This window comes from Monodon monoceros, unplaced genomic scaffold, assembly GCF_005190385.1.
Source record: "Monodon monoceros isolate NGI ecotype Baffin Bay Population unplaced genomic scaffold, NGI_Narwhal_1 Super_Scaffold_20, whole genome shotgun sequence".
Taxonomy (NCBI): domain Eukaryota; kingdom Metazoa; phylum Chordata; class Mammalia; order Artiodactyla; family Monodontidae; genus Monodon; species Monodon monoceros.
In genome coordinates, this window is record NW_021703777.1 from 31,155,682 (window position 1) to 31,169,035 (window position 13,354).

The 13,354-nt window shown below is 37.1% G+C and overlaps 1 protein-coding gene across 4 annotated transcripts in view; it reads right to left on the reverse strand.

The window, feature by feature from the left end:
- Nucleotides 1-403: 403 nt before the first annotated feature.
- FBXW7 (F-box and WD repeat domain containing 7) overlaps nt 404-13,354 on the reverse strand; it is a 204,658-nt gene continuing 191,707 nt past the window's right edge. For 3 of the 4 annotated variants that reach the window (XM_029234853.1, XM_029234852.1, XM_029234851.1), the window contains 7 exons: nt 12,100-12,223; nt 10,213-10,349; nt 9,150-9,263; nt 7,709-7,890; nt 5,494-5,719; nt 3,094-3,304; nt 404-2,313 (listed from right to left, as the gene is read on the reverse strand). In XM_029234853.1, coding sequence (XP_029090686.1) covers nt 2,045-2,313; nt 3,094-3,304; nt 5,494-5,719; nt 7,709-7,890; nt 9,150-9,263; nt 10,213-10,349; nt 12,100-12,223 — 1,263 coding nt within the window. In that variant the 3' untranslated portion in view covers nt 404-2,044. The remainder of the gene's footprint in view (nt 2,314-3,093; nt 3,305-5,493; nt 5,720-7,708; nt 7,891-9,149; nt 9,264-10,212; nt 10,350-12,099; nt 12,224-13,354) is intronic. The other variant, XM_029234850.1, reaches the window with a different exon arrangement.

The following is a 13,354-nucleotide window of genomic DNA, read 5'->3' on the forward strand; positions in this document are numbered from 1 at the left end:
AGAACGGTGTCTACATCTCAGGATGGTGGGAGCTTCAGAACGGACGCATAGAAAGTTCCTGGTGAGTAGCTGACATGTGGTCACATTTTAAAAATGAACTTCCTATAGGAATTCTAGTTGTAACTACCATAAAAGTCTGGTGGCTCTTTGAGGGACCAGATTTCATACATATATACCCCAATGTAACAGAGATGAGCACAGCGCCACATCCTCCTGCACAGTCTAAAGAAATATAATTGGCATCTTGCGGCCCACTGTTCTTACTTTGGCTGTGGACAACAAGCCTGGAAGGATCAATTTCCATGCCGCACTACAGGGGATGTGAAGATTAAAATATCAGAGGCAAACCCTAAATACTGATAATGAAGTGTTATTACCTCAGTGGAAGAAACAGGCATACTAACATGAAAAAACACATTTTATTGCACTTAAGTTATAAGAAAATAAAATTTCTAAGTGAATCAAACCATAGACACAATCCCTTTAAAGGTTGTTTTCCTCCATCATGTCAGGTTGTTACATAACTAAAATTAACCAACTTGAATCTGATTGTTTTAAATCAGACTATAAATAAAACAAACAAAAAAAATAAACAGGAGGAGGAAAAAAAGATCACCTAGGATACAGTGTTAAACCACTTTCACAGTTCAGCTTGAGTTGTGGCTCTTGGAGAATGAGGCAAACCATTTGACTTTTTCATTCATTTTGCTTGTTTGCATGTGACGCCTTTACTACAAAAACTGGATAGTTTCTGCTTTGTCAGTTACTCAGAGCAATAAAACTGTAACAGTTGTTTTCCCAAATACTGTAAAACACTAAGACTGACCAGCAACTTTATTTTAATTTTGTGTTTTATATATTTTTAAAATATTTTGTCAGTTTTATTATGTATGTTCATCCATTCACCACAGCCCTCAAAAAGAAAAGTTTCTCCGCAGAACAGGCGGCAACAGCTCTGTTCCAAGGAATGTGTTTTAATTTTTGCCCAGATAAAAGAAAATAAGCTTTGCACACACTCTCAATTCTTTACTTGCAGGCAAACTTCACTCTTTATTTTCTGAAACTCTCCCATTCTCAGCCTCTTAGAGGCACAGATGGTTCAAGTTTCAGTGGCAAAAAGTCTTTTTTTTTCCGTAACCAAACTAGAGCAAATTTGGAATTCAGTCTGGGACTAAAACGTCACAGCAGAAAAAAAATAAAAAAAAATAATTTGCTTTTTTTTTTCTTTCTTTCATTTAGCAGCATAAATAAGTTTGGCCACTGGGAGTACAGTACAGGGGTGGGACACAATCCCATATTTGAAGACCTACTTCTAGCACCAGCATCAAGAATTAAATCCATCTCGGGACTCACAGAACCCAGGACAACTTGCCACCTTTGAGCAACACAGGCATTGCAGAGTGTATGTGGAAGCGACAGGAATAGATTAACAGAGGCTAATACTGTGATTGATTGACATTGGCAATGGTTGGCAAAAAAAAAAAAAAAAAAAGCTTTTCATGATAACTGTACAAAAACAATTCACAGTAATTTTTTTCCTTTTTAGCTTTTCCGCTCCAGAAAAATGACTTTTTGTTGCAGATGCTCTCTGGTGAGAAAGTCCACCGGTACTGTGTGGATGTTACTGCAGCTTCTTTCTAGGTCTCAGTGGTAAAAGAACAGGCTAGCAGAATCTGTAACGACATCTCTGCAGTAACGCTGCCCAGCGACCACTGGAGAAGAAAATAAAGAAATAATTGCACCTGGTTTGATTTCAAAAGTCTCGTTTTGCAAAGCTGCCCTCAGTCCAAAGTGAAGCTTTTTCCGGGACGAGCCGGCAGGCGCCTCTCTTGTCAGTTGCGGTTTGTCATCGCTTCCTCTTTTCCTTCTGAGTCTGTAGGTCTTTTCGCTCTGTTGCCCCAAGCCAACATCCTGCACCACTGAGAACAAGGGATTTTTTTTCTTTTTCTTTTCTTTTTTCTTTTTTTCTCTTTTTTTCTTTTGCAGGGGGAAGGGCAGGGAGTATGTCGTCTACACGTTGGGACGATGCCACCTTTCCTGCTCCTCACTTCATGTCCACATCAAAGTCCAGCACCAGCAGCTTGGTTTCCTCCGTCCCGTTGCGACTCCCTACTGCACACACCAGCTTTGTGTTTGAGGCTCTGATCCGCCACACGACTCCCCCGCTCCCCCCACTCTCCAATGTGACTAGGTTGCGAATAAATTCACCCGTTTTCAAGTCCCATAGTTTTACAGTTCCATCATCTGAGCTGGTAATTACAAAGTTCTTGTTGAACTGTAAACAGGTCACAGCACTCTGATGCTTGTTGGGACCTAGGCAAAACCAAAGGAATTTCGTTACTGGTTAGAAATCATGACTAAGGGTCAGTTATACTGTAATTTGTGGAATCTATATTGGAACACACAATAAATGAAATATTTAAAACGCTGCACATTTAGAAACTGTGTTCTGAGTATTTTAGGATCGGCAGGGATGTAAGAAAATCTGGTAGCTATTTGTAACTGAAACGTTAATCTCCGAGGGTTCTGTGTTCCAGGAAGCGTGGTTAGCTACCAGGCATACATTTTGTGTACTGGTTGCATGAATGAGCACTTCTCTCGGTGGTGATGTAGATAGTACCAGCATCACGTATTCTGCTCATGGACAATCTATTACCCTACGACTCTGAACTAACCAGTCAAAGGCAAAGGCTGAATGGACACTATTCCAAAACTCTGCGGAAGAGACAAAATCAATGAGTAAAAAAGCTGCAGTATAGCCCACCAGATGGCCTCAATGAAAAAAACACTTTCTAAGGGCTATGACTAATAAAAAGAAGTTAATCATGATATAAGAAGTTAACACTGCTGTGCCTCATTTAGCATTAGCGGCTTTCACGTTTCTTCCTCTAGTTCAGTGGGCACTGTGAATCCTTCCCATCCTACTGCCACTCCTACTCAAGTCAGAGAGGAAAGGCTCATAAACTTATCCAAAATAAGTTTTCATTTTGTATGAAGTTACTTCTTTCTGTGACACAAAGGCTCCATATTTCTCTTTTGACCAACAATCTCATTTTTAAGGAACACAACTAAAGGTGGGTAGCCAATATTTACCTTGCAATGTTTGTAAACACTGTCCTGTTTTGATATCCCAGATTTTAACTGTAGAATCTGCATTCCCAGAGACAAGAATATTGTCTTTGAGTTCCATGCCGCTTGTTAATGACTGGTGTCCTGTTAACGTGTGAATGCAATTCCCTGTCTCCACATCCCAAACTCGGATTGATGTATCAAGAGATCCACTCACCACATGGATGCCATCAAACTACAACAGACACAGTTTATTAGACTAGAAGTGTACATATTCTTGATATTATTTATTGACCTTAATCCTAAAAGGGGACGCGAGTAAAGCATGAGAACAAAATGCCAGGAACAAAATGAGGTACAAGACAAAGTGCATGCAATCAAGCAACTCTACAGGGCATGTTCTCAGAAGCTTCTACCAGAAATGCTAATTTTTTATGGCCAGTGGCTTCAAACTAGATGCAGAAGCAATTTTCAAAAAACCACCTAAAATGAACATATTATTTTCAGATCATCTGGCCACACTTACTAGCTACATATCATGAATGATTCAATATGGATTGCCATTTGAGTTTTACTTCCCAATAGGAAGCTAAAACTGCTGACGTGGTTTATGAATAAAGGGTGTGCTTATCAACACCTATGGCAAGAAAAGGGCTGGAGATAGCTTTCATGATACTTCAAAGTAAGCTCCATTAAAAATTGTATGTAAAATAAAAATTTCATTTACAAGAACCTAATGCTATTTAGGAAATGTGCCAACAGACAATTATATCTGGAATTAGAAGTGGTGGCATTTTGAGAACAAAAGCAAACTATATACAGCATCTTTTCTCCAGCTTCCCAGCTATACCCAAAGTCAACAAATATCTACCAATTCCCAGATCTATAATAATGTTACCACCTCTTTCCTCAATCTAATGGCTTATTTAAGTAAGATTATTATATTCATTAAGGTTCGAACATATCACAAAACATACAAACAATTGCAGCCAATTCCCTCTCCTCCAAATTCATAACCTTTCCTAAGTTAACAGACATCTTTATTATATGTCAATATTTCATGACATGGACAGTATTCCATCAGTTAAGATACAAATACCCCAACGACAGAACTGTGAGCCCTGGGACTACATACTAATTTGCTGATTACTAACGGGTAAACAAGCTATGTAAGTAATAAGAAATACAGCTGACCCTTGAACAACATGGGTTTGAACCGGGAGGGTCCACACCTATACTCGAATTTCTTTTGCTAAATACCTACTACACAATCCCAGGTTGGTTGGATTCTTGGATGTGGAACTGCAGATACTGAGGGCCAACTGTAAAGTTATTCGAGGATTTTCGACTGGAGTTGGGGGTGGGGGGGAGGTGGTTGGTGCCCCTGACTCCTAAGTTGTTCAAGGGTCAACTGTATTTTTGAATTGAAAATGTTGTCTTTCACGAAACGAAACAAGATCTATTTTCTAAACTTGCTATTAATCTAGCTATTTATGTCAAAATATGGCATTCTATTCTAGGATATCAGGTTCAAATGAAAACAAACCAAAAATCAGCTTAAGTCAAATTTACTTCTTCATGACTACAAACCAGCAGCCCTGTGACGGGAGAGCAGCTTTGTGCAAAGTTCCACTTCCACTTTGAATGGGGACGGAATCACAATTACGTGGTCCATCAACTTCCAGCTATCAAGGCAAAGGGGCAGCTTTGGGCCAAATTAATCCTCTAAGGAGTTTATTAAAATCCAGGTTATTCTCCTATGAGACTATCTACCCATTAATTAACACAGCAAAATTTAGGGCCCCGAAGTCTCAGGTTCCAAGACAAATATTTGTATTTTAGAGGGAAATCAATCACAGAAAAACTGAAACAAATCATTTAAATAATTTCAAAATTTATGCTTTCTTCATGCCAATTTTAAAGTATATATAGGGACTTCCCTGGTGGCACAGTGGCTATGAATCCACCTGCCAGTGCAGGGGACACGGGTTCGAGCCCGGGTCTGGGAAGATCCCACATGCCACGGAGCAACTAAGCCCATGTGCCACAAGTACTGAGCCTGCACTCTAGAGCCCGCAAACCACAACTACTGAGCCTGCACTCTAGAGCCCGCGAGCCACAACTACTGAAGCCTGCGCCTAGAGCCCATGCTCCGCAACAAGAGAAGCCCGCGCACCGCAACGAAGAGTAGCCCCCGCTCGCTGCAACTAGAGAAAGCACGCACACAGCAACGAAGACCCAGTGCAGCCAATAAATAAAGTTTATTTAAAAAATAAATAAATAAAGTATATGTAAACAGCAGAATAATTTGATTCATCTTTTTTTGGACTGTATTGGATCAGCAATCTGACAGTGATTGTGAGTAAGACAACCTTATGACTCATCAATATAGCATCTCAAGAGCAGGAGAGATAGGTCTCTTACCTGTAACGAGTAGACCCTGTTGGTGTGCCCCTGCAACGTGTGCAGACAGGTCTCTGTCTCTGGGTCCCACACCTTCACCATAAAGTCATATGCTCCACTCACAACCCTTCTGCCATCATATTGAACACAGCGGACCGCTGCTACATGACCCATCAAAACATGTAAACACTGGCCTGTCTCAATATCCCAAACCCTAAGGGTGGCATCTCGAGAACCACTAACAACCCTGTAGGGGGGAAAACAGAAAAAAGAATGTATCAGAATTTTGATATTGGGAGAAAACATGATACATAAAAAGTCTGTGGTTATTAAAACTTTTTTACCTTTTCTTAAGCAGGAATACCTGTTTTCAAAATAAATACATACTATGTAAAACCTTGATATATAAACATGCAAAAGTTGAGTTACTCTGATTGGGATGGGAAGTTGGAAAGCCTAGAATTCTGCCTGTTTGATTCCTCCACCTATGAGGGACCCAGGAGCACCTTGGGGTCCTGTGGAACAGTTTTAAGACTACTGTACTGTAATTAGAAATGACAAAGAGGAAGGAGAGGAAGACCAAGTCAAAGAAGATAAAGCAGCAGCAGCGGAAGCAGCCAGCTCTAAACACATACAATAAGATCTTGATTTTAGAAATAAAATGTTAGTGTGGGCAATATGTGTAAAATGCTAATGGATGGTAGTATTCTGAAAAACTTAAATTTTCTTCTTTATTCTTTCTGTCATTTCCCCCCATTTTAATTATGAGCACAAAGTCCCTTCGTGACTAGGGAAAAAATTCAATAAAGGTTTTTCAACAAAACAAATCAGAATCTGGAATTTAAACAGCTAAACATATGTGCTTTACACCATATACTCTGGTTAAATTAGCCAGTTTTAAACATGTCCTCAAACAAAGGCTGCTTATGCTTATATTTTAAAATATTCTGTAGGCTACCGGGGCATTAAGACATACAGATTTTTAGAACATACACATGTAGGGGCAACGGAAATCCCTTGAAACTCTGACCCAACATTATTCTCTTCTGAAGACCAGAGTGATACAAATATGGCAATCACCTTTGGATTACAAAGGAGAGCTGAAAACTCAGATGTCTTTAATGTCATTCCTAAGAGATTAAGAAAGGCCAGAGTTTCCACCTTTGGGACAGTAGATAATGGAAGCATTGAGAGATTTAAGTCAGAATATAATGGAAACTGAAATGCAAGGTCTCTTGATACCAATCCCCCCCAATTTTAATAGTAGAGCACACTGTTCAAAGTAGATTCAAATTACAAGTGAGAAGGTACTTTTCTGCACATATTACAAATCTAAAGTGAAATCTGCTAAATGTAATGGTTCTTGATAAAGAAGATGCTATGGACAGAATGAATTAACGGTAAAAACTGGAGTGGATTCGGTCTAAGGACCCTTCAGAGAGACCTTTTCTGACAAAGGAGGTAGAAATCACATCTCTTTAACAGGGGTACTGTGAAGACACGCCAATGGAAGACAGAAAGGACTTTAATAGGAGGGCTCTGTAGGAGGAGATAAAAGCAACAGCAAAGATGCTGAGAAAAAAAAGGCAAGCAGTCTGGTTTGGCTTAAACTATTTTGAAAACTGGATTGAGGGTTTCTTCCTTAATTCGGTAGGCAACAGTATGCTCCCAAAGGGCAGTGGTACTACTGTAATTAGAGGAGGTTCTCTGCAGCTGTGTAAAAGGTGACCAAGTTTGAAAGCTCTGTCAGTAGTTCAGGTGATAGGTAATGAGAGAATAAGTTAAAACCCACAGGCCTCAGCTCTTGCCCAGACACAGGGGATATGATGGAGTGGGGGAAGGGTGGTGGGTAATTAAAAAGACTCAGAGACTTGAAGACTGAATTACTGAATTTGTCCCACTACTGGAAATATACGCCCCTCCCAATTTTTTTTGAAGATGATGAGTCATCAAAGATTTAGAACAATCAAGTAAGGTGTTAGTCAAGATCAGAGAGCAGGGTTTCAAGGTGGAAGCCAACAACACATTAAATGAGGACGGAAATTTAAAGGCAATACACTACTGCTTTCCCAGCAGAGGAATATCTGAAGTTGAATGATGAGTCTAGTTTCGGAGCATATTATCACTATCTCTCTGTTAGACATAGTAAGTACTGTACAACCGAACTCTATACAAAAGGCCCCAAGTTTACAAGTAACAGAGAAAGAATTCCCAACCCCTACAGGGTCTCCCCTACCTTTTTTCATGGAGATGCATGCAACGTACAGTGGAAGTATGCCCATATAAGGTGTGTATACATTCTCCCGTCTCCGCATTCCACACTTTGAGAGTCCGATCTGTAGATCCACTAATAATGATATTGTCTCTCATCTGTGATGACCATACTCCACCTGTGTGTCCCACTAACGTCCTCAGACACTGCAAAAACACTTAAGATGATTACTTTCGGGTAGAAAGAAAAACAATGTAAATAAGATTTTAGCAGTTCATTAAAATCTGAAGTAAAGTTATTTACTCAGTTGGAATGTTTGGCATATTAGAAAATACTTTTTCACATCAATGTAACATGATCCCATCACTGTGTATTTCTTTGTTTATTCAGCAGCACTGCATACTACACACACACACACACACAGTCGAGGAACAAGTATGCAGACAGTAAACCTTTCTCACTAAAGTATGACAACTCTGGCCTGGCCTCTTTGATAAAATAATACTAAAATTGCAACTTGGTTTCTTCCCTGGGAATGGATTCAGTGAAAGAATGCCAACAGAGTTGGGTGTGGCTACATTCCACATTTCATCTGAATCTGCCCCAAGGCAGTAGTTAGGGTACTTCTAGGCAAGGTACTTCTAGACAAGTAAAGACAGACACTAAAACCCTGAAATAAATCCAAAACTAATATTACACTACGGAAACACGAAGCAGTTTTAAAAAAATCTTTTACATCTGACTTGGAATATTTAGAAGATTCTTGCCCAAGAATCAACATGTTATAAGACATTTTAAAAGACAGATTTCCCCCTCCCCACACACTTTCTTCTATTCTTTTTTAGGTGGTCAATTACCTAATTCAAGGAAATATTTTCCATTGGACAGATAAAAATAAGTATTCAGTAGAGAACCATTAAAGTATAGTATTGTATGAAGTGAAACTGACTGCTTGGACTGCTTTGTTTCCTTCAAACTCCTATTTACATAACTAGCCTGCTTAACTTCTATCTTACAGGGTTTGAGATAAATCAAAATTAACATGATTTATTTAACTTTTAAACTCTAGGTAGGTTATCAACAAAGTTTACAAGGAAAAAAATATAGCCCTCAGTCATAGTTTTGAAAAAGATTAAAAAGGAAGGAGATATAACTTTGATGGTTCATAAAAGTGGGAAAAATTAACCCCCCAAAAAGAAAGAAAAAAAAGCACATCTGTAAAATCTTAAAATAGCTAAGTCACAAAGATAGACAAACTATTTAAATGAAGAAGAAACTAATGACATCCTTATCATGAGAAACATCATTTTCATGCCAAGAAAAAAGCTGAATTAGAAGCTCTGATATTTGTTATCAAAATAAGCTAGACTCAAAAATGAATCCTTGTTTTCCTTTCACTGGTTGATCCTTGTAAAGGTATGTACCAAATGGTGACTTTACGAAGTGTAGAGAGAAGTACACTTACTTTGCCTGTGACTGCTGACCAAACTTTTAAAGTGTTGTCATCAGAACCACTAACTATTCGGTTACCACAAAACTGTAAGCATGTGATCACGTGATCATCATGTCCTTTCAGCACCTACAACATAGACATACAGATCAGAAGTATGTTACTACATTATGTTTTTTAAAATACTAGTGAAAAGAAAAATGAGGCCATAAATAGCAACAGTAATCCATAGTCTATTTCCAGAGTAAAAATTTGTATAAAATATGAAGCATCCTTCCTGGCAGATGAATTAAGTATTAAACATTTTATTGTTTCCATATTCTATTATTTATACTTGAGACATCAACTATTAAAATTTTACTCAGTCAAGACCTCATAAATATGGTTCAAACACAAACGTATTTTATAATCAGCTATTTTATCCGCTCAAACCAAAAGAATATGCACTTAAGTTGTGCAATTTTGACACACAAAAGTACCTACTAAGTAGAAAGACAATAATCATCAACTTTTTCAACTTAAAACAAACAAAAAAGCCTGTCATAATGTGTACGTTTTAATACAAAATGTCTCCCCAAATTGCTTTTTTTCCAGTTGAAAAAAATATAGCTAAGGATTTCAAGTATTTTTGCCATTCTTTATATAATTGAAATGTTATAAGGCAGAAAATCAGAATTATGCTTAAATTTATAAAATTAAAACACACAAAAGCCATCAAAAAACCCCCCAAACATGGGTACTCCTCAAAAAATCATGTTGGTCAGAGAGGGAGCAAATTCTTAGGTAGTACATATATGACACAAAATTCAACAGGACATTCAGAAATCTTCATTTACATGCAATAGATAGTACAACACGTAAGTCAATTCATCTTTTATTCAAGTACAGTTAGTTGTCAGACTAGAGATATTAGCACAGAGGAATACTGTCAGTTACATTTTCAGTTATTTTAAAATATATTGTTTTCTTTCTACAGGACATAGGTTGTCAAGTTATACTACTTGTCAGATATGAAAGAGTACACTACGTACTAACACTGATTAATGGTTTCTGTTACATCATGCAAGAGTTCAGTTACCTTAGGAGATTTGAGTTCCCCTCGCCTCCAGTTAGTATCAATTCTGTGCTGCCTGATGTATGCACTCTTCCATGGACTGTGTATGAAACCTGGTTTTATTACTTTTCTTCTCTTGATGTGCAATGGTTCATCAATACCTAAAGTTTAGAAAATTTAGAGTACAACTGCCTTCACCAATAATACAAATTACACATTTTATAATGCATCTCATTTTCTCCTATGCTGAAAACCACTGAAATGCAGAACACTAATTTCTAACACTGTTATTACGAGACACTAATGTAAATCTGCAATCTGTATGGCATGTTTTCTACTGACTATTTCATTTCTTTCAGTATAATTGTATGAAATGTTGGTGAGGATGTGGAGAAATTGGAACCCTTGTGCAATGCTTGTGAGACTATAAAATAATGTTGCTGCTATGGAAAACAGTATGGTGGTTACTCAAAATAAATTAACCATAAAATTACCATATGATCCAGCAATTCCACTTCTGAACATACACCCAAAAGAACTGAAAGCAGGGACTTGAACAGGTATTTGTACATCCATGTTCGTAGCAGCATTATTTATAACAGCCAAGAGGTGGAAGCAACCCAAGTGTCCACTGACGGACAAATGGAGAAAAAAGCGTGGTATATACATACAATGGAATGTTTAGTCTTAAAAAAGGAGGGAATTCTGATACATTTGGATGAACCTTGAAGACATTATGCTAAGTGAAATAAGACAGTCACAAAAAGACAAATACCGTATGATTCCACTTATATGAGGTCCCTAGAGTCATCAAATTTATAGAGACAGAAAACAAAATGGTGGTTGCCAGTGCTGCAGGGAAGAGGAACAGGGAGTTACTGTTAAATGGGTATGGAGTTGCAGCTGGGGAAGATGATAAAGTTCTGGAGATGGATGGTGGTGATGGTTCCATAGCAAAGTCAGCATCCTTGATGCCGCTGAACTATACGCTTAAAAATGGTGAAAGTGATAAATTCTATTTTATGTATAAATTATCACAATTTTAAAAAGTCATTAAAATAATGATTCTATGAGAAGGTTAAGGCAGGGATAATTAATCCCACTTTATATATATCTGAGAAGAGAAGGTTTCACTGAGTAGTCCAAGCCACAGACAGGGCAGAGGCAGGATTAGGAACCAAGTATCCTGGATCTTTCTTTACCTCTCAGCTTTACTAAAGAGAACCTATAGCGCATCTGTCTTACACTCTATGATTCTTTCTTAAAAATTTTGCTTGTTGAAGGCAAATAATATTTTTTTCAAAAGTAATATTTTTCTAGATGCCTGCTGGAAAGAAAAAATGTCCTTTCTTAATATGGATGATACCTACTCCATTACTAGGAAAGGGGATTTTTTTTTTTAAACAGGTCTCAGAACACAGGCTCCATGGTGGGAAGAAAATGGGACTTTACTACTACATCCCCAGGATTTAAGAGTATCTAGCACATAAGAGGTGCTCAAGAAATATTTGTGGAAGAAATGAATAGACTACGAATATTTGAGTATTTAATTGCTAATTTAATTTGGGGGTTCTCTTTAAGTTGTCCTCATCTTGACTTTCTCATTGTTTATTAATTCTACTGGAGACTGGGAAGCAAATGAGATATATTCACTATTAGTTATAGTGCTCACTAAAGGGGTTAGTGGCAAGATTTGGCACATCTGAACGTGTGGAATAACCTGTGGATTTTATATAAGTAGGTGAATGTAAATGAAGACGCAGTCTCGATTCTTTGACAGGCTGCCGAAGTTCTCTTTTTTTATTTATCCACCACTTTATTCTACATGCACATAAAACTTATTATTATTTTTCAGAATCACTTTGCGTTTTCGAACTACAAATATTTTATCTCTGTGATTTTGAACCTTACCCTCTTCTTTACATTTCTCTCTCCAGAGAAGGTTGTCTTCAGCCAAAATTCTCCAGTAGCGACACGTCTGAGCCGCTTGTAGCAGGTCTTTGGGTTCCAGGAATGAAAGCACATAAAGTGCCAGCTATGAAAAGAAAAAGCATAGTATACCATGTGTCTCTTTTTAACGATAAAAAATAAGTTAACTATTCCCTCTGGTATAAAGTACTTATAAATGTAATATAATTTTACATTCTAATTTCTAAAATTATGAAAGGCAGTACCTTCTAATATTCAATTTTAACAAACACATACCAGATTTAAAAACACCCTATTGGTTTTTATGAACTTCACCCCACTAGCTCCTCACCTCTTCAAGGAATACTTATTAAACCTCTCTGCCTCTTCTCTTGCCTTTGCTCTGTGAACCTCATCTCAAGAATTCTACTATTTATTTATATATTTTTTTACTTTATTAGTTGTTTAAATTTTGTCTTTTTCTGTCCTCACTACAATATAATTTCACTTAAGAAATGAGATTCCTGTATACTCTGTGTGGCATAATTTCAGAATCCTTCAGATAGTTAGATATAATTAATAGTTCTTTATCGTATCCAACTGTTTATATCACAGTGATGTACTTTTCAAACATTTAATCCTTTACTGTAAATGACAAAAAGGAACAATTATTAAACTGCTTCCTAGACCTATAAAAGTAATTGGGTTCTAATTCCTTTATATTGCTTATGGAGATTTTCTGGATGGGCCAGATAGAGTTGTATATTTGAGCTAAGTCTTTGATATATCACTGATTTAAAAATTTTGTTTCCAATACTTGCAAACCATCAATTTTTCTTCCAGTGTGTAAAGTCAATTCAAATAAATAAAAGAAAAGGAAATAGAAGAAAAAGGAGAACAACAGCTTCCGACTATGCTCGTTCAATTAGCCTCACAAATCACATAAAAATTTAAATTATGATATTAGGACAGAATGATCTAAACAGAGCAGTAAAGTTTACTTTTCACATAAACTAAGTTACAAAGATTAAAACAAACTATCATTTAAAGGACCTAGGGTCATACAGGGAGTAAAAAAGCACAATCTGAATTATTTTTTGATGCTAAACAGGAATTACATGAAATAAATTATGTGTTCCCAATGACTTTGTATCAATATATATACAGAGTTCATCATTAATCACATATTTATTGAGTATATTCTATATAGAAAGTACTTCAACCAGTCAATATTCAACTTAATACTACTACTGACAAA